A 24,749-nucleotide genomic window follows, 5' to 3' on the forward strand; every position below is an offset into this window, starting at 1 on the left:
TTCATTGAATATTTTCAAGAAATTTGTTTTAGTTCATGTTTGTTAGTGATAAATTAATAAAAGTAATGGAACATAATAAATAACACTCAATGAAGATTTCCTAGGGTAAAATTTTGATCGTTTGTTTCGCTGAATATTTTTATACTATTTTTTATACTTTATGTTTGGTAGTGAAAAATCAATGAAGGTAATGGAACATAACAATAAATAACAATGAAACGAAAGTTTTCTAGACTGAAATTTCGATCTCTTGCTTCATTGAATATTTTCAAAAAATTTGTTTTAGTTCATGTTTGTTAGTGATAAATTAATAAAAGTAATGGAACATAATAAATAACACTCAATGAAGATTTCCTAGGGTAAAATTTTGATCGTTTGTTTCGCTGAATATTTTTATAATATTTTTTATACTTTATGTTTGGTAGTGAAAAATCAATGAAGGTAATGGAACATAACAATAAATAACAATGAAACGAAAGTTTTCTAGACTGAAATTTCGATCTCTTGCTTCATTGAATATTTTCAAGAAATTTGTTTTAGTTCATGTTTGTTAGTGATAAATTAATAAAAGTAATGGAACATAATAAATAACACTCAATGAAGATTTCCTAGGGTAAAATTTTGATCGTTTGTTTCGCTGTATATTTTTATAATATTTTTTATACTTCATGTTTGTTACTGAAAAATCAATGAAAGTAATGGAACATAACAATAAATAACAATGAAACGAAAGTTTTCTAGACTGAAATTTCGATCTCTTGCTTCATTGAATATTTTCAAGAAATTTGTTTTAGTTCATGTTTGTTAGTGATAAATTAATAAAAGTAATGGAACATAATAAATAACATTAAATGAAGATTTCCTAGGGTAAAATTTTGATCGTTTGTTTCGCTGAATATTTTTATAATATTTTTTTTACTTCATGTTTGTTATTGAAAAATCAATGAAAGTAATGGAACATAACAATAAATAACAATGAAACGAAAGTTTTCTAGACTGAAATTTCGATCTTTTGTTTCATTGAATATTTTCAAGAAATTTGTTTTAGTTCATGTTTTTTAGTGATAAATTAATAAAAGTAATGGAACATAATAAATAACACTCAATGAAGATTTCCTAGGGTAAAATTTTGATCGTTTGTTTCGCTGAATATTTTTATAATATGTTTTATACTTCATGTTTGTTACTGAAAAATCAATGAAAGTAATGGAACATAGCAATAAATAACAATGAAACGAAAGTTTTCTAGACTGAAATTTCGATCTTTTGTTTCATTGAATATTTTCAAGAAATTTGTTTTAGTTCATGTTTTTTAGTGATAAATTAATAAAAGTAATGGAACATAATAAATAACACTCAATGAAGATTTCCTAGGGTAAAATTTTGATCGTTTGTTTCGCTGAATATTTTTATAATATTTTTAATACTTCATGTTTGTTACTGAAAAATCAATGAAAGTAATGGAACATAACAATAAATAACAATGAAACGAAAGTTTTCTAGACTGAAATTTCAATATTTTGTTTCATGGAATATATTCATGAAATTTGCTATAAATTCCGTTTGTTATGGCTACATCAATGAAGGTAAATAAACTTAAGTTAATTCAATATTGAATTTTCGTATGATTCTTTCTTCCTAGCTGGTAAAAATAAATAGTTTTTTTAAATTTTTTTTTTAGAAAAAGGACAAATAATTGAACGGTGAACAGTTGTGAGTATTAGCATCAGAGGACATAAACATTTGAAAGATGAACCAGGTAGTTATCTAAGGTGGCTAGTATATTTATTATATATGTATAAAACTATTTATTTGTAGTTAGTTATAAATCTCTGAAAGTTTAGAAATGACCTTTTATGTAATTATTTTAGCAATCATATGTTTTCGTTTTCATTAAAAAAAAATTAAACATCAACCTTTGCGAATATGTATAGTTGTTTTGTGTTCTATATTATTCCTCGGGTTACCATAATATTCAAATTTTTTTCATAATTCCTAAAAGTTGTTTTTTTCATACAGTGCGATAGAAAAAAAATTAACTCTTGGTATAATGTAAGCTTCTTCATTGGTGATATTATGAATTTACGTAAATTAAATAGCAATAAAATCGAAAAGACAATGATGAGTAAATATAAGATTTCGGATTGAGTTTAAAGATTATACCTTCGAGTTTAAAATTCAAACAGATAAACAAAAAGATAAGCTGATCAATACTCAAGAAAAAGTCAAACTGATCAAAATCACGAGGAAGGGTAATTAAATGAGTGAAAAATAAATAAAAAATCCATTTCGTGAACTAAAATTTAAATTTCTTATATAGTAATGAAGCAAACGAATTTCCGGCACTATTCCGTTGCTGGGAGCTATAAAAATGCTTATCACCACAGTGCCTACATTAAGTATCTATATTAGTAAAAAGTGCCATTACGACAATACCAGTAAATACAGATTTATTTAAGCATCTCTGGGTCAATAATATCCTACCAATTGGGTGATTTCTTTATGATTCAACAGTTATAATTTTTTCCCCACTTCATAGGGAAAAAAATAGAGAAATTCAAGAACCAGTAAGCTTTTCTTTTTTCTATTTCAAATTCATAAGATATTTTAAAACTATTATCTTGAAATAGAATCCTTATATGTTCATTAAACAAAAACAGTTAATTAATCTAAAAATTTTCAACACTTGATGTTAACTATCTGCCGAACTTAAAACTTGAAATAGAAACAGATTAATGACAAATAAATATTTCCAACATTTAATGTCTAAAATATTAATGTGTTCAGTATCAGAGATCGAATAGGTTTGATTTATGATTTAAACAATTTCAATGCTTGAAAGCAAATGTTACGTGTGGTGTGATCATGGGATCACCACAATATTTACTCTTCCTACTGGGCTGTCTCCAACAGGAGCGCCCTCTTCATTGCCTTTGCAGGATCTCTAGGGCTCGACTCATAGCTCGTCTTTAGAGATTCTTGCAACCGCTAGGGAGGGGACGCTATCTTTTGGAGATAGACCAGTATTCCCCGTGGATCTCGAATAGTTGGTTGCTTTCTTAAGCAGCAGGATAATTTTTGTTTTTTATCCCCCTGTGTGCTCTAGAGTTTATCATTGATTTTTACCATAATAAGTTTTTCCTTATCTCCTAATTATTTGATGCATCAGGTAAATTCAGCAAGAAAACAATTATTATTCAAATGACTTAAATTAAATTACTATCTACTCCCTGGAGCACACAGGGAGGATCCAGCATGCACGTGGTGCAGTTAGGCTCTTGTGCATGGATGAGCCGCTTACTGAAATGAACATGTTTCTCAAAAACTGAAATGAAATAGAAATGTTAAATAAAATGCCTTAGTCTACAAAAATCTGTATTTTTCATTTGAATGGAGACATACAACTTCCAGGACAAGCAGATGGCGAATGATCTTCACCACATGGCCCTTCCATCAACCACATCCCCCGCCTATCATAGTAATATGATTACATATAAACCTATCATTTTCAAGATAAAATATTGTTATGTAAAGAACAGTTGCGCACCTGTTCACCATTGCCAGCAATAGAAACTAACAATATTTCACAAGAAAATAATCCTTAATTACTTATTCATTTACTTAGCTAATTAACCAAAATATGGAATCTCATGTATGACAGCAATATCTATTAAAATTATATTCATCTTATCGTGCTCGAAGGTTATATCCATGAAATGGATTATTAATTGGTGGGCTCGTAGAATAATTAAGATCTAAATGAGAGAGTCGGCGGGGTGCAAGTCTTAACCTGTCACTATGTATTACAAAACCTTTATGAGAAGGTGTGTCTAAAGGTCTAATTTTAAAATTTACATCACTTTGCTTGTTTACTATAATATAAGGACCCAAAAATTTTGGTTTAAAAGTATCATTTGATCTCATGTACACAATATCGTTTGCATTAAAGTTTCGAAGTTTAGCCTTTTGCATTTGTTTTTGATTTTGTAAGATCTGCTGTTCTTTCAGTTTATTAAATGCTATATCATAAGTTATCCTTAAATCTGATATGAAATTTTGAATAAAGGAAGCCTTGTCAAGTTGTTGTGGCTCTATATTTGGATCAAAAGTATCAAACATAGTGGGAGGGCATCTACCAAAATGTAAATATACAGGTTCAAAACTAGTGCTGGGATGGACAGCATTATTGTACAAATTTTGATGCATAAGTAATGAATTCTTAAACGATACACCTGCTTCGTGCAAAGTCAAAATAGATGATTTAATGGCACGATTCAAAGATTCAGTGGCACCATTAGCTTGTGGGTGTTTAGAAGAAGTATGGGTCAAAAATATACCTAAAGTTTTATTGATGCAATGAAATACCTCTGAATTAAACTGAGTGCCTAAATCTGTCAAAATCATGGCTGGTCTACCATGTATCGAGATATATTCAATTAGATGTTGTGATACAGTTTCGGTAGTTAAATTTCTTAAAGGGTATAAAGTCAAAAATTTGGAAAAATGATCCAAAACGGTTAATGCATAACCACAATTTTTAATGGGGCCTACTATATCAATTGAAATAAATTCTCCTGGGACTTTAGGGATGGGAACATTCTGTAAAGGTGCTTTGGGAATGTTGTAGGATTTGTTGCGTATGCATGAGTCACAAGATAAAACAAAGTTTCTTGTATCATTATACATATTTTTCCAAAAGAAATTTTTTTGAACAATTTCATATGTTTTCTTTAACCCAAAATGTGAGATATGACTAATATTTAATACCTTACTCTGTAATGATTTTGGAACAACAATTAACTTAACTAATCTTTTTTTGTTTGTAATAAACATTAATAGTTTAGTATCAGGATCAACAATAAAATTTTTAACTTTATGTGCATTAATTAAAGAAGGTGACTCAAGCAGATCAATAATTTCATTTATATTTGGATCTTTCCTTTGCTCTACATAAAAGGTGTTGTTAGATATTTCATTTTGAGGGTCTTGTTTTTGAATAATATTTACAGCTTCCAATTCTATATCTTGGTCAACAAAAGGAAGTATTAGCTCATTATCTTGGGACTGTAAAGCAGGAGCACAATTACTAGGATTTTCTCTTCGAGAAAAGTAATCAGAAAGAAAATTAATTTTTCCAGGAATATATTTCATTTCAAAGGAATATTCGGACAGTTCTAGTAGCCAACGAGTAATTAAATTTGCAGGTGAAGTAATTTTCTTATAATGGAGTAGGGGCTTGGAGTCTGTTAAAATTGTAAATTTTCGGTTGTAGAGATAATCCTTAAAAGATGTTACAGATTTATAAATGGCGTAGAGTTCTAATTTAATGGCCGGATAATTTTGTTCAGCCTTAGAAAGTGCTCTACTATAATATGAGATGGGGTGAAGGACACCATCAAATTCTTGTAAAAGAACACCTGAAATTGCCTGTTTACTGGCATCAGTGTTCAAGAGGAAAGGTTTATCCCATTGAGGGAAATTGACAAAAGGTTCGGAAAAAAATATTTGCTGAAGATATTCAAAAGCATCTTTATGTTCTTTCGTCCATACAAATTTTGATTTACTAGCACTGAGTTTACATAAAATATCAGTTATCTCTGCATATTTGGGAATTAGGTGGCGGTAGAAGCCGCAGACTCCTAAAAATGATTTAACTTGGTCATGATTTTTAGGTGGTTCAAATTTCATTATTTTTGCAATGTTAGTGGAAATAGGTTTAACGATTTTATGGGAAATATTAAATCCTAAATAATTAGTATCAGTTTTAAAGAATTCAGATTTACTAGGGGATAAAGTTAAGTTATACTTAATAAAAATATCTAACACTGCTTGAATTTTTTCCAACATATCTTCAAATGAATTAGCTCCAATAATTATATCATCCTGATACGAAAATATGCCAGTGATTCCCATATTCTTTAATTCATCTATGATAGTGTCTATCATAGCTTGAAATATACTGGCAGCTGTTTTTAAGCCATAAACCAGTCTTTTGCTACCAAAAGTTCCGAAAGGTGTGGTAAATGTGAGAATATCTTTAAGATCCTCTGAAATTTTTAATTGTTGATATGCATGGGGCATGTCCATGGTAGAGAAAAATTGAAATTGTGATACTTCATTAATTATAGTATTAATGCGGGGTAAGGGATAAGTTGCCGAATCTATTATAGTATTTATTAAACGCAGGTCAAGGGCTAGTCTAAATTTTGTAGGTGCATTAGGGTCTTTAGGATTAGGTCTTTTCTTAACTACAATTAAAGGGCAAGACCAAGAAGAAATATTTCGTTCTATTATGCCTGCTTCTACTAATTCCATTAAGTCTGTTCTTACTTGATCTTGTATGGCATAGGGAATTGTAAATGGTTGGCACTTCATAGGATTTTTTGATTTAAACTTAACTTGAGGTTTAATAATATCTGAGTGCCCTAAAGTTTTAAGGGATTTTGAAAAAGCAGCATATCTTGAAGTAAACAATTGCAATAATTTTTCTTGCCTATCAGATGGTAAATGGGCAAGGTCAAAATCTTCTTTAGTTAATTCAATTTTCCTCAAATCCAAAATCTCTTGTGTGGCAGATATCAAATTACAAAATTCCATATCTTCTTCTAAATTATGAATAATTTCCTGAGAAGAATTCTCTTCAAATTCAGGATTAAAGAAAATATTGCCTAAGTTAGTGTCTTTGTTTATATGAATAGTTTGTTCGCCAATATTTTTAACAACAGTAACAAATTTAGATTTGTCACAATTATGTAAAGAGGGAAAAATTTCAATACTTGGATTTTTAAAGGTGGGTTCAAACAAGAAGGTTTTGTCTTTATCATTAAAATTTTTAATTTTTAAAGTTATTTGAGCTGATTGTTTTGGTTCAATTACTAATTTTCTATTTACAATTGCCTTAGAGTCAACAATTGAATTACAAAGTGTTTCACATTTTTTTGTTAAATTAACTTTAAAATTTTGAAAAACAGCAACATTATCATGGGGGAAAATTTTAATATCATGTTTGGAAATGAAGTCATAGCCCAGTATGGCATCAAAATTGCCATGTGCAAATTCAGAAATATAAAAAGGGTTTTTAAAATGTTGTTTATCAATTTTAAACGAAATTTCAGAGCAAAACAAAAATTTTAATTCTGAATTTACAGTTCTAATTTGAACATTGCTCGAAAGAAGTCTAGTTTTGTTATAGTTCTTTATTGCTGAGTATACATCCTTAGCCATGAGTGAAACACTTGAACCGGAATCCAATAAAAATTTAAAATATTGATTGCCAAACTTAATATCTATTATGGGTAAATTCTTACTTGTATAAACATTATTGATATAAATTAATTTAGATTCTACATTAAAACTATTAAAATAATCTCTAACTGTATCAAATTGTTCAGAATTCATCTTAGAATTTAAATATTGATTAAGTTTTTGCTTGGGTGAACTTGTACGTGGGAGTGAGGACATTATGTCACCCTTTAATGGCCTCGTCTTAAGTTTAAATGACTCTTGTAGGTAGATTTTGGCATAGTTTGTTCAGAATTATATCTTGTTTGACTGTTAAATTGCCTTGCATTATACCTTTGTAAATTAGGATTTTGAAATCTATCATATCTATTGGGATAATTGTAATGAGGGAAACGAGGGGTCACATATCGTGGACCCTGAAACCTAGGATAATTAGTGGGACGAACAGTTGCCAAATAAAGTCGACAGTGGGCCATAATGTGACCTCTTTTATTACAAAAATGACAAATTATTGGCTGCTGTGGTTTTTGATGGGTGTTATCTACATAGTTTAAACTTTCCTGTCTGGGCATATTTGAAGCCTCTCTTGATGGTGTTATAGATAATTTAAACTCTTCACAATTGGCCAATGTATGTGGCTTTGAGCAATATTGGCAAGATATTTCCTGTACTTTTAATGTTAGGGTTTGTATTTGGCTTTCCAGCCTCTTTAAAGTATCATTATCCGATTTATTTGAAATAGAATGTGAATTTAGTACCTGAACGGTGGCTTTCGCCATAGCTAACTTATTAGCTTTAATCACTAGCGATTCAAAATCACACGAGTCCTCTAAAATTAATGACTCCTTCAACTCATTGGGCAGGCCATTGATCAGCTGGAGGGCTTTGATCTGGTTTAGGGCTTTGTTATCATTTACTGAAGTAAATGTTTTTGCAACCAGGGACTCGATTCTATGTGCGAAACTTCGAATCGATTCACCTGGCAGCAAAAACATACTATTGAGTGATATCAGATTACTGGTAGGGTTCACATCATTTTGGAAAAAATCCTTGAGCAACTTACACGTTGTCTCAAAATTAGCATTTACAAATTTGGGATTATTGGCTACGAAATCCTGAGCAACCCCTTGCAATTTCCCTTTCAAAAAAAGTAAGGCAACCTCCTCCGACCAGCCGAACAATGCTTTCATCTGGCAAATCTGCTCCAGAAACCAAGCAATGGATTCATCACCAGAAAAGGCTTGAATATTTAGGTTAAAATTTTTAGCGTCGGCCATTGCTTGAGCTCTAGTGCGCATTAAAATGAAATACAATTAGAAAATACAGTTATATAATTAGGTTTTGCCAAATGAAAATGCCTTAAAACAAAATAGTTACTTATATAAAATTTATAATGAGGCACATTGAATAAGGAATAAATTTTAAAAATATAAAAATTGAATACAACATATTAATTTGCTTAAAATTAATGAACTGTTTACTATATTAATTTAATTCTTATGAGACCCATTAAATACCAATATTCAAATATTATATTTAAACTTAAATGGTTGAAAAAATTTTTGTAATAAATAAAATGCATTAAATATTAAATGCAAAAGATATATATAAATATATAAGATATAACGGTGAGCTTGACACATATAAACAAAACACCTCCGGATATCAACAAGTAAAAATTTTCAAAAACTTTATATCGTTATCTTGACATTTTATACTCACAGGTGAAATTTTCCAAAAGCACAACGTCAATTAGCACACGCGGAGCACGAATTTTCCAAAAGCACAACGTCAACGTCAATTAGCACACGCGGAGCACGAATTTTCCAAAAGCACAACGTCAACGTCAATTAGCACACGCGGAGCATAACACTACTCAAAATGCGGAACATCTATTTACGATCTTCATCCTTGGTTCCTTTTTCATCGTAAACTGTTGAAACCCCTGCATTTCGAATGGAAGACGATCACACTAGAAGGCGTGCACAGAAAAAAATTTTCTTTCCGGTATTTCTCTAGATTAGCATCTAAAACCATCAGCTGTTCTAGGATCCTGGTCATGCGGCTCCATATTACTATGATAGGCGGGGGATGTGGTTGATGGAAGGGCCATGTGGTGAAGATCATTCGCCATCTGCTTGTCCTGGAAGTTGTATGTCTCCATTCAAATGAAAAATACAGATTTTTGTAGACTAAGGCATTTTATTTAACATTTCTATTTCATTTCAGTTTTTGAGAAACATGTTCATTTCAGTAAGCGGCTCATCCATGCACAAGAGCCTAACTGCACCACGTGCATGCTGGATCCTCCCTGTGTGCTCCAGGGAGTAGATAGTAATTTAATTTAAGTCATTTGAATAATAATTGTTTTCTTGCTGAATTTACCTGGAATTTGTGGTGTGATCATGGGATCACCACAATATTTACTCTTCCTACTGGGCTGTCTCCAACAGGAGCGCCCTCTTCATTGCCTTTGCAGGATCTCTAGGGCTCGACTCATAGCTCGTCTTTAGAGATTCTTGCAACCGCTAGGGAGGGGACGCTATCTTTTGGAGATAGACCAGTATTCCCCGTGGATCTCGAATAGTTGGTTGCTTTCTTAAGCAGCAGGATAATTTTTGTTTTTTATCCCCCTGTGTGCTCTAGAGTTTATCATTGATTTTTACCATAATAAGTTTTTCCTTATCTCCTAATTATTTGATGCATCAGGTAAATTCAGCAAGAAAACAATTATTATTCAAATGACTTAAATTAAATTACTATCTACTCCCTGGAGCACACAGGGAGGATCCAGCATGCACGTGGTGCAGTTAGGCTCTTGTGCATGGATGAGCCGCTTACTGAAATGAACATGTTTCTCAAAAACTGAAATGAAATAGAAATGTTAAATAAAATGCCTTAGTCTACAAAAATCTGTATTTTTCATTTGAATGGAGACATACAACTTCCAGGACAAGCAGATGGCGAATGATCTTCACCACATGGCCCTTCCATCAACCACATCCCCCGCCTATCATAGTATTACGATATCATCGTTTATGAATCGTATTGTATAACTAAGTATTATATTTATATTATTATTAGATTATGATATTGATTATTATTTTTGATATTGGTATGTTGATATTACTAGAATGTACGAAACAATTTTAAATACTTGAGATTTTTAAGATTTTAAGAATTTCTCGCTTTATTTTGCTTTTTAAGTAACACCCTAAAAGGGGTGGGCAATGACTAACCCTTTTCATTTCTAGATTCTTGGAATTTTCTTAATTAAAGGGTAACGTACAACTTTCCAGGCAAGGAGGCTTTATGGGGGTGTGGTTTTGTAAGTTGCTATCCTAAAATAGAAAATCAAACAAACCGCGTGTTCTTACGAACGCACATGCTTTATTTCATTTATTAAGTCATTTGGTTCTATTTTCAAGTCGTTTTGAGATGAAAAGATAAGTAAAGGGAAAAAAGGGGTCGTAATATAATAAATTTTGCAAACTAATCAATAGCTATCTCGATAATAAATACTTGTATATCTCTCGTCTTCATCATCTTTTTTCTCTTTTATGTTTTAAAAGTGTCAAAAATATCAAATCTACAATTTGAAACAACTTTAGTTTTAATTTAATACAATCATTTCAAGAGGGATAATTTCATTACTAGGAACATTATGTTATTATGTTATTAATTTCTAATTTTTATTCAATTTTTCCGTAGTTCATTTACATAAATTTAAAACGTGGCCTTTGCGTAATACAGTGCATGGTATATTTTATTAAAGATTTTTCCCAAGGCTTTCTAAAATGAAAAGAAGTGTTTTAAATTCTAAGTGGCATGTTTGCAGCATATGCGCGACTACTTCATGCGAATTCAACTACTCGGTAACACTGAATTAATAATTCACTTAATAGACACATAAAGCAAAGCCAATCAAGTGAAAGCAGCCTCATTTGCAATCGACCAACTGTATATTTAGTTATCCCTAGCAATTAATTGATGATGTACCGAGGCGGGGATAACAAGCCAGATCAATCCTGCGAAGACAACATGATTGAAGACTGAATTTTTGAACTTCCGCAGTCGTCTTAAGTTTGAACATTGATCCTCCCAGTTATTAAAATAAGTGGAATATTTAAGATCGGTACATGAATCCAGATGAACAGCAGAAGAACCGAAGCCTGTAATTTCCCCACATTCTTAAGCCTCTTCTGAAAGAGGCGAGTTTTTGTTTAGATTGCTTGACCATAATTCAAAACACTCTCTCCCCAGATGGAACGGAGACAGATTTATAGCCTTTGTGTTCCGGAATTTTTTTTTTTTTAATATCTTGACACAGCTCTTGATGGTTTGTATGGCTTGAAAAAGGTGAACAAATTGTTGTTGAATTAATTAGTATCTGCTGATGGGATAGTGAAAAGGGCTTAGGTCGAGATATCAATTGCTGTTCTTCTTGGTAAAGTGTGGTGTTAAAAGATTTATAAAGTAACAATTATGTAGTAAAATTAGGAGTATGTGTGTGGTCTTATTATTATTAGTTTTTTGGAATGAATTAGTTTCATTTACAGCTGAAAAGTTCATGGACCTCTTTATTAGTTTTTCATCAGCAACTGAATGGCTTTAATCATAAAATAGCATCTCGAATATAAAATGAATAGAGGCTATTGAAATATTAAGATAACACGCCCATATATAACCTTTGCTTTCTAAATTTACTGACTTCCTTAAAATAAGGCATTGCAATCATCAGTTTGACTTAAATTAAATGTACTGATACATAAATCGATGAATGAAAGTTCCTTTAAATAGAATTAACACAGACTTTTTCAACTTTCCCAACCATCTTAATTGGATTTTGATATTTAATATATCTATGATATTTAATATCTATGATATTTAATATCTATGATATTTAATATCTGTGATATTTAATATCTATGATAATGTCTATGATATTTAATATCTACGATATATATATGTCTGTGATATTTATAATGTCTATGACATTTAATAATTTTTTAAAAAAATATTAAATGTAAAAGAAATAGAGGATTTTGGAAATAATAACAAAATTCGATAACACATATATAACTAACAATGTAAAAATTGTTAAATAGTAACTCTCAGAATTCTGTTTTGTACGTCTGAAATTTGTGCGATGGAACACTTTATTTCAAGTTAAGATTGAATCGCTCCGTTTTTATTACAATTCATACTTTACTTACTTTTAATAATGTATTTAACATTTAGTTTGGCTTAACTTAAATGTATTGTTTCAGTTTTTCTAAATCAATAAATGAAAGATATTTTAACTACTGTTAACATTGAATGCTAAGTGAATCACAACCTGCAGAAGGGATAAATGTGTAATGTTTTCGAAAATGTCTTTGTAAATGTGTTGCCTTTATCTGCTGACAGAGAACGTGTAATTATTACGATACATTACGAGTAATTATTATGATACATAAGAGAAACTATTATGATATAAACATTTTCTAGACCGAAACTTCGATCTTTTGTATCGTTGAATGTTTTCATGAAATTTGCTGCGTTCATGTTTGTTAGTGACAATTCAATGAAAGTAATGAACTATAGCAATAGGTGCCCAGTCCTTTTTACCGTAAAAGAAATTTTTGCCGCAAAATTTTAAGGAACAAAAATATTTAATACACCGTAATTTTTACAGTAATATTTACTTTAAAATCACTGAATCACCATAATTAAATAAATATTGCTGCAAAAATAGCGATATAAAATTTTACAGTAAAAGTGTATGTTACGGTAAAATGGAATTTACGAAACTTGCACTCGGGTAGACAGTATTTTTTATCGTAATTTGAACGGCAATTTTTTATAGAGTACAAACTAATCTAAATTTACTTTAAGTGCAGCAAAATTTAGTACTGACTTTTTCTGAGAAAATGTAGTACTGAATCCTCCTTTCCGTATAGGAGAGTGCGGACAAAAAGATTCGATTCCCAACACCGATGGCCATACCCTCCAACTTATGAGGATTTTGAAAATAATTCTTTCTAGTGGTAGCGAACCAAAGTAGAAATTTTTAAAGCAAATGGATCTCTCATAAAACTTTTATCAGAACTTAAGAATCTAGCCATATGGCCTGCACTTTTATAAGTAATAGTGAACAAGTTACGCTAAAATTAATTTTTTTTAAATATTGAGACATTAATTTTGCTACCGTCTGAAAAGAAGATTTCTGAAACTACGGAAATTCCGTAGCAGTTGGAGGGTATGCCGATGACTGTAAGCGTGTGACAAATCATTACAATAAAATAAATAATAAATTAAAACAATGCTACAATTGGGTACTTGCAACTCCAGAAAAAGACGATCACTGATATACAGACACGTGACCTATGCCCCAAGTGCCAGCTGAATGTTTATAAACAAGAGGACTAATATCGAGCTAAATTTTTCCACCTAATTTAGAATGTCAATTAACGTGAAATAAATTAATTATTACTCCGCATCGCACTTCGAATGTGCTACATTATAATTTTTTCTCGTCGACATCTCTTACTTGGATTTATTATTTGTTTATTGTAACCGTGATATATTTTTTCGTGTACCTGGCAACTTAGTTGCATAATTAGTTTGTTTATGTTCTACATAGCTTCTACATAGTGTTAAATAAGAAATAGATAGTGAAATAATTGAAATCTTTGTGATAGAATATAGAATGCTTCGCTTAAGAGAATTGGGTACTTTTACTTCAAGAAGTACTAAGTTTAGAGGTTTACTTTTACTACGAACGATGATACCCACATATACCTTCGTATTCGATGATACCTTCGTATTTCCACAACAAGAAGAGCTTCAGCCACATGTCTTTTTGCAACAAGATGGTGCACCACCTCATTGGGGTATCATCGTTCGTAGTTCTTTGAATGACCATTTTCCAGGAAGATGGATTGGGCGAGGAGGTCCAATTCCTTGGCCACCCAGATCACCTGATATAACGCCGCTGGACTATTTTCTTTGGGGATTTATAAAGGATAATGTTTACAGGAGGATCGTGTAGAACATTGATGACCTAAAAGCCAGAATTACAACCGCAATAGCCTCTGTGGATGCCGACATGCTTGCCACTACCTGGCGTGAAATTGACTATCGACTTGATATTCTCCGTGCGACGAAGGGGGCACACGTGGAAGTTCATTGACAAGGGTCATGAAACTTTTTGAGTCTATCTAACCATTTATATTATTAATTTTAATCTATCTTTATTATTTTATGAGTTATTATACATCAAAATGGGTCCGGGACTTTATAAACACCCTGTATTCCTAAACAAATCAGTATTTTTCATTCAATTACAGTAATTTACCTTAGATGCGCCGCATAACCAATTAGAATTGGGTCCCAGCTACACCCTATATTTCGGGGGTCAGAAATCCGAATCCGTCTTAAAAAAATTATGTTTATTCAGAAAAAGTACGTTTTGGTGTCTGATTTCGTGACTTAAAGTATCATCATATCGGCATATTTGAGGTCAGCCCTTCAAACCACTACGAATGAGTCCTACAACATGAAGATCCGATCATTCGATCAAAAGTTATTCAGGGTGGTTCAATTTTTTAGCGCATTGTACGGTATTTATTTTACTTTTTTAAAAAGATTTAATATTCAATTTTGCTTACAAGACATTTAATTGTGTAGGAAAATAAAATCGAAACTGAAACTTTTATATCAAGAGTTATAACAGAACATCTATTTTTTTCAAAAATTTAACAATGCAACAAAATATTACTTTCCTCATGTGGAGCATTTTATTCTTATAAGATGTGCCTCCGTTAAAATTAAGCCACTTTGAAATTTGTGTCACAAATAGACTCAAAGAAAACCGATGAGGACGAAGAATTCATATTTACAAAGTCTATATATTAATACATATTTAAAAGGAATAACTCACTCTTGCTCAACCAGGGTGGGAAAAAGTCGAAAACGAGAAATAAAAGGGATTAAGTTTCTTACCAAAATGGAAGTGAGTTATGTTAACAACCATATTAAATATGAAATATATGGTTTTGCACACTCTTGAGGTCAATGCCATCAAAATGATCCCAGATTTCATTGATGGCGGCTCTTTATTGAGCCACAAATTAAAACTACCTGCTATTGGCATATATAGCCCTACTGAGAATGCCCCATATCGAGATTGAGATCCGGGAATAAGGAAGGCTGTTTCACGACTTGCAACCTCAAAACGAAAAACCATTTCCGTTAAAATTTTAAACGTGATCGGAACCGTTGTTCAGCTGAAAAATTCACTTTAAAACATCATTGTTTTCTGCTAATGGCAGAAAATGGTTATCAGTATAGCCTGCGTGAGAATCCACATCAATTGAACTGCTGTTGTCTTCATTCAGCATTGATGAGTAGCAGTTGTTTCAATTTCCACTTATTTTCCTCATCAACTGTTTCGAATTTTTATCATGTAAGTGATTTGCGATATAAAAGAATATATGAAATGTATTATCTCCAAACAAAGAAAAATAATAATAAAAAAGGAATTTAAATTACCCAGAGAGCTTTGCGTTTGATTGGCATGGGATAAGAAACGAAGAGGATTTCTTTCTCATGAGGATTTCTTCAAAGTATTCACACAACATTAATAACTTTGTCTGTATATACAGACAAAGTTATTAATGTTGTGTGAATACTCTGGCTATGGTGGTAAAGTTCACATGGGTTTTTTTTCCCCACAGGCCACACTTAGGCTACCAATTACCAAAAAAAAAAAAAAAAAAATGCTACAAACACTAATTTTCAAAGAACTGGTGGTCCAAGTTGGATTTTTCAAGATGAGAATGCTTTTCTTCACATTGCAAAATTTTCGCAAAAATGAGTTTTGGATAATGGGGTACATGTCGTTCCACCTGACATTTCACACTGATGTCGATCCCAAAGAAAACGTGAGAGGGTATCCTCAGTAGATGTGCATGTGCCAATAAAAACAAGTAGTTTCAGTCTATAGTATAATTAAATGCTACAGTTATTAAAACCTTGAATAGTGTTGATAGTATGATTATTCATCTAACATGCAACATAGCATATTTCAACACGATTATAAATATGCGAATATATTTGCTTTGAACAATAGTGGCTTTATTTCGGCGGAGTAAATATTCCTATATTTTTTCATACTTGATATTTTTTTCTTGCGCAGTTAATACAGAATTAAATTTTTTAATTTTAATACAAAGTAAATTATTCCTTGTAAATATGCATTTGTATATAGACTTCCTTAATATATATGTTCAGTTCTGATTGGTTTGCCCTACGTCCAAATGCAGTATAAAATTAAGAGAACTTTATTTCAGAGGGTCGTACTTTATTTAATATAGGATGCTTTATTTTTTATTTATTTTTTGAAGTAGAACCAAACTGGAGTTCACAAACTTCTAGCTAAAAATAAACTTTGTTTTACTGTCTAAAACACGAAAAATATTAAAAATATATAAAAATTTAAACTTTAGTAATGCTGAAATAAAATGGGTATTCTCACTAATGCATTTACTGATTTTATTACAGAATGTAAACTATTTTGTAAATGAAAAATAAATTAGCTCTTATCTTCTAGAAATAGTGACACGCAGAAGGTGTTGAGGGGACATCTGCATCAAGCATCCAAAGAGGCATGAAATCAACGACTAAGGCCACTACAACTTTAAATCTATTACGATTATGTTGAATCTGTTGATCTCAAAGAAAATATACTATGGAAAATAAAATAAGATTTCCCCTGTTATTTTCTCACCTCTTCTCGCCATTATTTGAACATAGTGAAAAAATGCTAACGATTTGAGCTTGAAAAATAAAAGACTCTTGATACAGTGGGATCATGCATCAACGGAACGCTTGCATACCTGCTTCTATTGATAACGTTAAACAAACTGAAAATTAAAAATAATTTACGAGAAGTGTCAATTAGTCAGAATATTCTGTAATCATCGCCCTTAATGTATGCTCTTAGAATAATTGTGATTAATGCAGTTATTAAAGTATACTCATTAGGGATCACTAATTAATCTGTAACCAAAGAAGAATAAAAAAATTACAAGGAAATCCAAAGTATCATTACCGTAGAAAATATTAGAATCTGTTTGGTTGCCGAAAGAGATAGGGATAAAACGGCAATAAACTCATTCATCATAGTCAAAAAACGATTCAAACCTTGTATTGTTATTAGTTATAAGCTCTAGTAGCGATATGAGTGCTCTAACAAGTCAGAAAATGGTTCAAATTTCGATTGTCTTGAAGCATTTAGGAAACATTTGAAACTTAGATTTTCACCAGACACAGAGCTCTATTTGAGACTCGAGCATTCTAGGCTAATCAGAATGTAAAAAATCTTGCAGACGACAGATTGTTTTTGAAATAACTAATGATTTGGATTCTGTTTGAAATAACTAAATAAATTCTCTTTGCAGTGTTAAGAAAATCGAAACATATATTGCCATAGGCCATAAGGTATAGAACTCCATATCCAGCATTAAAGTACAGAGCTCCAGCACAATTAAGTGCACAAACTAATCGGAAAGTGAACGAAACTTTGATTGCAAGATTCACACACACGAACGAAACGTATACGAGACATGCTAAAATTTTTGAAGATACCTCACACGCAGTGTAGGGTTGTTTCAACGAAAATCGCCTTTTTTACGATGAAAACTTCAATATCTCTTGACAAAAACCTAATTATTAAGTAGGTCAAACTGGGTATAGTCCTTTACAACGTTTTCTAAACATCTTGTTAATTTTAAGCTTCATTCTCCTCTATAATAACAAATTCTTAAGGGCTTAAAACTTCCGGGCATCCTACACAGCAAAACAATTTGCAGCTGAAATGTTTGGAACAAAAAGTTCAAATAGCATGTTTTGTTGTGACCACTCCCCGCCGATGTCCCTCGGCCATTGTGACCTTCTTATCTGTAACTTAATATCCATAAAACCTATTCGATGCGTGGTAGTAGATTTTTTTTAACACTTCCGTCATTTACGAGGCTTGATGAGATTTTTGTGAATCGTTGAATGGTTGTGTTGTTTGAAGTGTTTGTCGTTTAAAGAACATATAGAATATGAATGAAGATTACATTTGGGGAACTGTTTTGATAGGCAGTAGGTATAAGTAGGCTTTGAGCTTTATTGAAAAAAGCATGGAATGTAATGAGTACCTTAAAGAGCTATTTGAAATTAGGTTGGCATAAATAGGTTGGTTTGCTTATCATTTCATTCAGAATAGTATTTACGCTAAACATTGGAATGATTTATGTGTCATTGAAGCTTTGGGTAACGAGTCGTCTTACTTACACACAATTGTGTAATCTCAATTTAAAAATCTATTAGGTTAAGCATGAGAAAGTAAGATGGAACTCTGTTGGTTTAACCCATTCTTTCCAATCATATCAGTGCCGTAACTATGACGGTTTAAATTTTAGCAGATAGAAAATTAATTGAAAAAAAAAAAAGAATCAAACTACGGTGAAATATTTCGTGTATTTTTTTCTTTTAAGTTTTAATTTAAAAAATTAGAGAAAAAACAAAATGACAAAGCGTTAATGGGCCCAAAACGTCCTGATTCGAATCTCAACCGCGTTCTTAAATTAAATTACAGGATAATACGAACTTATCAAGTTAATCGCCAAATCATTAAATTATGATAAAACAACTATTTATGAGCCTATTTGAATGATATTTTCTTCAATAGCTATTATGAAATCTAAAAAATTAGCATTAAATTTAGATAAATAAATCTACTGGTTCAAAAGAACACGAACAATACGTTCAAAATAGCAAAGCGTCCCTGGCTCATAAGATATTTCCATGAAGTTGTTCCATCAAGTAGGTTCAATTCATCGGATTTCTCAGTCCTTATGATGTGCCCTAACTTCTCAAGAAATTTGTCCTAACATTTCCAGGAAATTTTTCGCAACAAGATGGGACATCCAGTATAAGTTGTAGAAAATTAATGATCAAAGCAGGGGTTGCAGCCAAAAAATTTGTTTGACTCCGACTTCAGTTATTTACAATTAATTGAAAAGTTACCCCCTATAGTCTTTGATCTTTAATAATTTAGACTGCATATATTATTATATAAACAAATTTATTACCTGAATAAGTATTGTGACAATAATTTAAGTATAACTTTTCAATTTTCATTTAAAAATATTTTTGAGTGCTCCTCACACTATTGCATTGATACATTTTGTTTTGGCTATATTAATGCAATATTCGAAAGCACTCTTTTTGCGGATATAATCGTGTGAGCTGATGACGAGATTATATTTTTTCATAATCTTGTTTTCCGACTTCTTATTTTTTAATTTTTTTTAAATAAAATTCTTAATTAAAATTCTTAAATATTTTTTAAAACATTTTATTTTTATAGTATAGTGTTTCTTCTTTTGTTTTCATAAACTTTTTTTCCATGCTTTCTCCATATTTTTAACTTCTCTCTCTCTCTCTACATATATATATATATATATATATATATATATATATATATATATATATATATAGTTCATGTTATTAATATTATATTTAAAGAACCAATTTTATCCCAAACCGAAATTCGAAATAAGTACATGTTTGAAAATTCAGAACTAATCCTTTTTAAATATTTTGTTAACATTAATTCACTAACTAAAAATAATTTATATTATTATTGATAGTAATTTCTTAAAAAAATTAATAAACGCATTAATTTGCGAATATATTACATCGATGAACGAAAGTTAATAACTAGTTCTTCAACAAAGATAATTAATTTGTATACTAATGACTATCTAAATGAGCTGTTGATTAATTTTACGAACTAATTACAGTAGAATGTTTTTCTGTTTGTCAACGGAACTCGTTTTATTTGCATTTCTTTTCTGACATTAATTGATGAGATTATTATCATCTTTCATGAATTGTCAGTTTTTTTTTAAAAAATTGTTTAGTTTGTTCGTACCTCATCATTCATTTTATAATCACTATCTTACATGATTCTTTATGTTGTTAAACTATGGATATTGAGCACAGGTGGTGTCTGACGTGGGTGTGTTGAGCAAGATCGATCTTTGTAGTAAAGTAAATATTATTTATCGAGTAAAGGTTTATCAAAAGTTTTGATTAAATTGCTCATGGTGGTCGAAGTTCCAATCTTAGAGCATGATTTAATACAGTTTTTTTTTAAATAAGAAAGAATAAGAGGCTAGAACTAAGGCACCTGAAGAAATTTCCTCTAAGGTATGCAACCAGAAAAAAATTAAACTTTTCAAAAATTGCGTATAAAAAGGTAAGTTCCAGAAATTAAATTAACGCTACAAAGGCAACAATTTTTGTCAAAATTTTTAATAACATTTTATACGATTTTTATAAATTTGAAAATGAAAATCTATACATAATAATAAAGGCGGATGTGTGTGTGTGTGTGTCTGTAATCACAATATATCGCCCCAGAAGACTCGCCCAGGCACGAAACTCGGCACATAATTGTGTTCTGACATAATGAAGAATATAATTGACATAATGAAGCCATATTCAGAAAACTATTAAAAAATGCATCTACTTTTCTCCACTCTTATAAACGTATGCTAATGCGAACCTTACAATTGAAATATTAATTTTCGACAACTTAAACCTATAATATACGAAGGAATTAATAATTTAATTTTAAGGTTCGCATTAGTTTAAGTGGATAAAAGTTTAACTTTTGTATTAAAAATGTGGCAACATATTCGATACGTAAATAGAACGCTTCGCTTTGATTTATTTGTCGCTGTGCATAATTGTTATAATAAGTTTTTTTTCTTCTTTCCACGCTCTATTTTTTTTTCTTAAGCGAAGACGATAATTTTTGTAGCGATATAGAAATAGAAATTGATACCATAAAAATTATATAGAAATAGAAATTGATACCATAAAAAATTAATTCGTTTTCGTGTTCTTTTCATGTATTTAGCATTTTAGTTTTTTTCTTCTTAAGCGTTGTAGCTATATAAAATAGGAATTTAATTATTTTTGAAGGAACGATCACACTTACTTTGGATTTCTTTGGTTTTTCTATTCTTTATTTTAACAGTTTTTATTAAATGTAATTAGTTATCTTCAGAAAAGTTTCAGTTTGCAGGTAAGCACTTAGATTTTAATATTGAAGTTTCATGATTTGCTTTCATAGTAATTGTTGTTCTAAAGTATTCGTTGACTTCTTAAAAACCCGAATACTGACATGGCAGAACCGTCTTCCAAAAAACTTTGTATTTAGTCAAAGAAAAAGATATTAAGAGATTCTCAAAGAAGAAGAAGAAGGGCCCAAGAAACGTCTGTGGAACGTGAAAGACGGATGGAACATGACCGAATTTTGACAAGCAATTCTAGAGCCCAAAAAGTATCAGAGAAACGTCAAAGAAGATTAGAAGAGAATCGTGTCTCAACTAGCAGTGCTAGGGCCCGAGAAACACCCGAGGAACGTCAAAGAAAATTGGAAGAGGATCGTGTCTCAACTAGCAATGCTAGGGCCCGAGAAACACCTGAGGAACGTCAAAGAAGATTGGAAGAGGATCGTGTCGCAATTAGCAATGCTAGGGTCCGAGAAACATCAGAGAAACGTCAAAGAAGATTGGAAGAGGGTCGTGTCTCTACTAGCAGTGCTAGGGCCCAAGGATATGAAGACAAAATTGCAGGACAAGACCACTTTAATTGTCCACTAATCTTCAGATTTCCTGCTATGTTTTAAAAAACTTTATGTGTGAAAACCTTTAGAGTGGCGGACAGCTGGCCGCCTTAGGCGGCTAGTAATTAATAAATGCTTTATTTTTAAATTAAATTTAGTATGAACGAAAAAACATAAGAAGCTCAAGGAAATACAGTTTCATTATTTTTGAAGATTTCTTAAGTTATTTTTTGCAACACATTCGTATTCGAAGGAAAAGGAAATTAATTAAGGAAAGAGAGCAAAAAGAAAATATTAGTTCATTATAAATGCAAATTTCATTTAAAATTGTAAATTTTCCAATTCCAGTTGAAATTCATTTCACATTTAATATGGCACGTAGCAAAAACTAGTTACAGTTGTATAAAAAAAATTAACGACATTTAAAGAGAAGTATGATTTTTAATTTATTGAACATCCCAGAGCAGTCCCTTGTAGTTCAATAAAATAAAATAATCACTAAAATTCAGTTTTTAAAAATATTTCAAATGTGTATGAAACGGAATCTTCCACAAATAAAAATGAATATGACAGTAAAAATATATTTCATTGCAATAATTATTTTAGAGAATCATACCATCACACATGTAATGTGGACATCGTCACATTGGGTTTGTTGGATGTTTTTCAATGCGTCTAGATTTAGCTTGCAGTCTGATTCAAATCGAACTTTAATGTGGAGAATGCCAAGTACCCGTTAACACCAAGACAACATCATTAAAGGACACCGTTACGGTGGTGCAGGATAGCTCATTTGGGGTAAAATTATACTGGGTTACAGAACAGATTTGTTCAAATCCTTTAAACTGGCAAATCACATTTATTTGGACATCACTCTAGAATAACATGTATGTTTGTTCGAGGATGATATTGGCACAGAATTTGTGTTTATGGATAACAACCCTCGTCCTCACCGAATAAACATCGTAAACGAATGGTCTCAATCTGAGGATATCACCCGTATGGACTAGGCAGCATTCTCATCTGATTTGAATTCAATTGAGCATGTGTGGGACATGCGTGGCTCGTCAACCATCTCTTACATGTGTACCGGGACATCAGAGAGCACTGTTTGATGAGTGGATTAATAGCACCGTTTATGTTAAAAATTTCTACAACCAGTTTTGGAGGGTTGGAAAATAAAATTGAATAACTTCTTCGTAACTAAATTTTTATTTCTATAAAAATGCAAAATTATTCTAAATAAAAACTTAACATTTAACTAACTATTCATCACTACTTAAATTATTACTGAATGACACCTAACAAAATTAATCTAAATAAATACTTAGCGTATAAATATTTTTTTAACCCTTCCTAAAATATTAGTTATGGAAACCTAACAAAATGAATAATAACTGTAATGTAGCCAGCAGGTAAAGAAACATAAGAGTTTATGGTGCCACTTATGAAAAATATATTGGATTATTAAGTGGAGCACACTCACCATCACTAAGTACTTTTCCGAATATCTTTGTTCCGTTGACGGTGCTGCAATTCCACCTTCTCGTCCTGAATTGCCACTGGCATTCTGCGACAGACAGTTGAGCACCGACGCGCACGGACTCCATGATCTCGAGATTCTTCTTGCAGATTTTGATCTGTCGTTTTGTCAGTCCGACTAAGTTGTCACACTGATCTGTCTTCTCTATGTGTGCCACTGATGCCGAGTGAAGAAGTGACCTGGAATAATGTTTTAGAAGTTAGCATTTAAATGTGAATATCAAAAAAGTTAAGCTCAATTTTATACACCTTAGAATCAAATAGGCTGTGTAATTAGCTAGAATTCAGGAATGTGGGTTCAAAACCTATACGATTATATTCTTTTTGAGCACTGGTAGCATTAAACAATGAAATGATAACAAAAGGCGACAATTTTAGGATGCAAATGAATGGGGAAAATTTCGGGCCAAGTAGTTTTGATAACATGTGCTGTTTTTCAAAGGCTCTGTCGTTAGAATATAAAATTATGCTCTTCTGTAAATTATAACTAATGTGAGTTTGTAACAGATATTCATGACTGTTAGATCAAGTTTAGCCTATCTACAGCCAGCGCTCTCTGGGCTTATTCTAAAAATGGCACAAAACGTCAATATGGAGAAAAGCCACAGTCTTATAAAAATGAAAAGAGTTTGCAGTCTAATTTTTAAATATTTAAAACCTTACTCTAACGCTGTATCATAAAAATTCGCAAAAACTGAAAATAAGGCAATGATTTTGATAATTCTCATCTAGGTGGAAAAGTGTCGCCAAATTGGCGATTTTTATAAAAATTTAATAAATTTTAAAGTATTTTATTTATTTGCCTGTTCTAAAGCTCAGATAATTCTTCCCATAAAGGTGGTATAGATAGTTTAAAATTAAGCTTTGCGTCAAGTGTAAGGCATTCATACTGTGACTTTTTTTTTATTTGCCTTGACGAAAGAACATCATTTTTAATGATTTTATAATTAATAAAGAAATGCTATTTTCTTATTAAATATTTAAAAATTAAAGCGGCATTTTATTTTTTAATGCGTTCACAATTCTCTTTATTTACTTCACAAAGTAAAGGTTCCGTCGGAAGAATGTTGATAATTTCGGGTTCCACAGCCGAAAAAAATTGGTAACCGCTGTTCTATTTATAAAGTATTCGTAAATGCCGGAATAAAGCCGTGTTTTATTGGTTAATGCGTTCTCAATTTTCTTTATTTACTTCACAAAGTAAAGGTCCCGTCGGAAGAATGTTGATAATTTCGGGTTCCACAGCCGAAAAAAATTGGCAACCGCTGTTCTATTTATAAAGTATTCGTAA

General features: G+C 31.2%; 1 protein-coding gene across 1 annotated transcript in view; it reads right to left on the minus strand.

Annotated features, from left to right (window-relative positions):
* The window catches only part of LOC147806286 (protein Wnt-4-like), a 146,822-nt gene that overhangs the window by 27,464 nt on the left and 94,609 nt on the right, over positions 1–24,749 (minus strand). Inside the window, exon 2 of the mRNA XM_087169096.1 lies at positions 23,403–23,638. Coding sequence (XP_087025222.1) covers positions 23,403–23,638 — 236 coding nt within the window. The remainder of the gene's footprint in view (positions 1–23,402; positions 23,639–24,749) is intronic.

This window comes from Parasteatoda tepidariorum, chromosome 8 (genome assembly GCF_982258835.1).
Source record: "Parasteatoda tepidariorum strain Cologne lab strain chromosome 8, Ptep-v5.0, whole genome shotgun sequence".
NCBI lineage: Eukaryota > Metazoa > Arthropoda > Arachnida > Araneae > Theridiidae > Parasteatoda > Parasteatoda tepidariorum.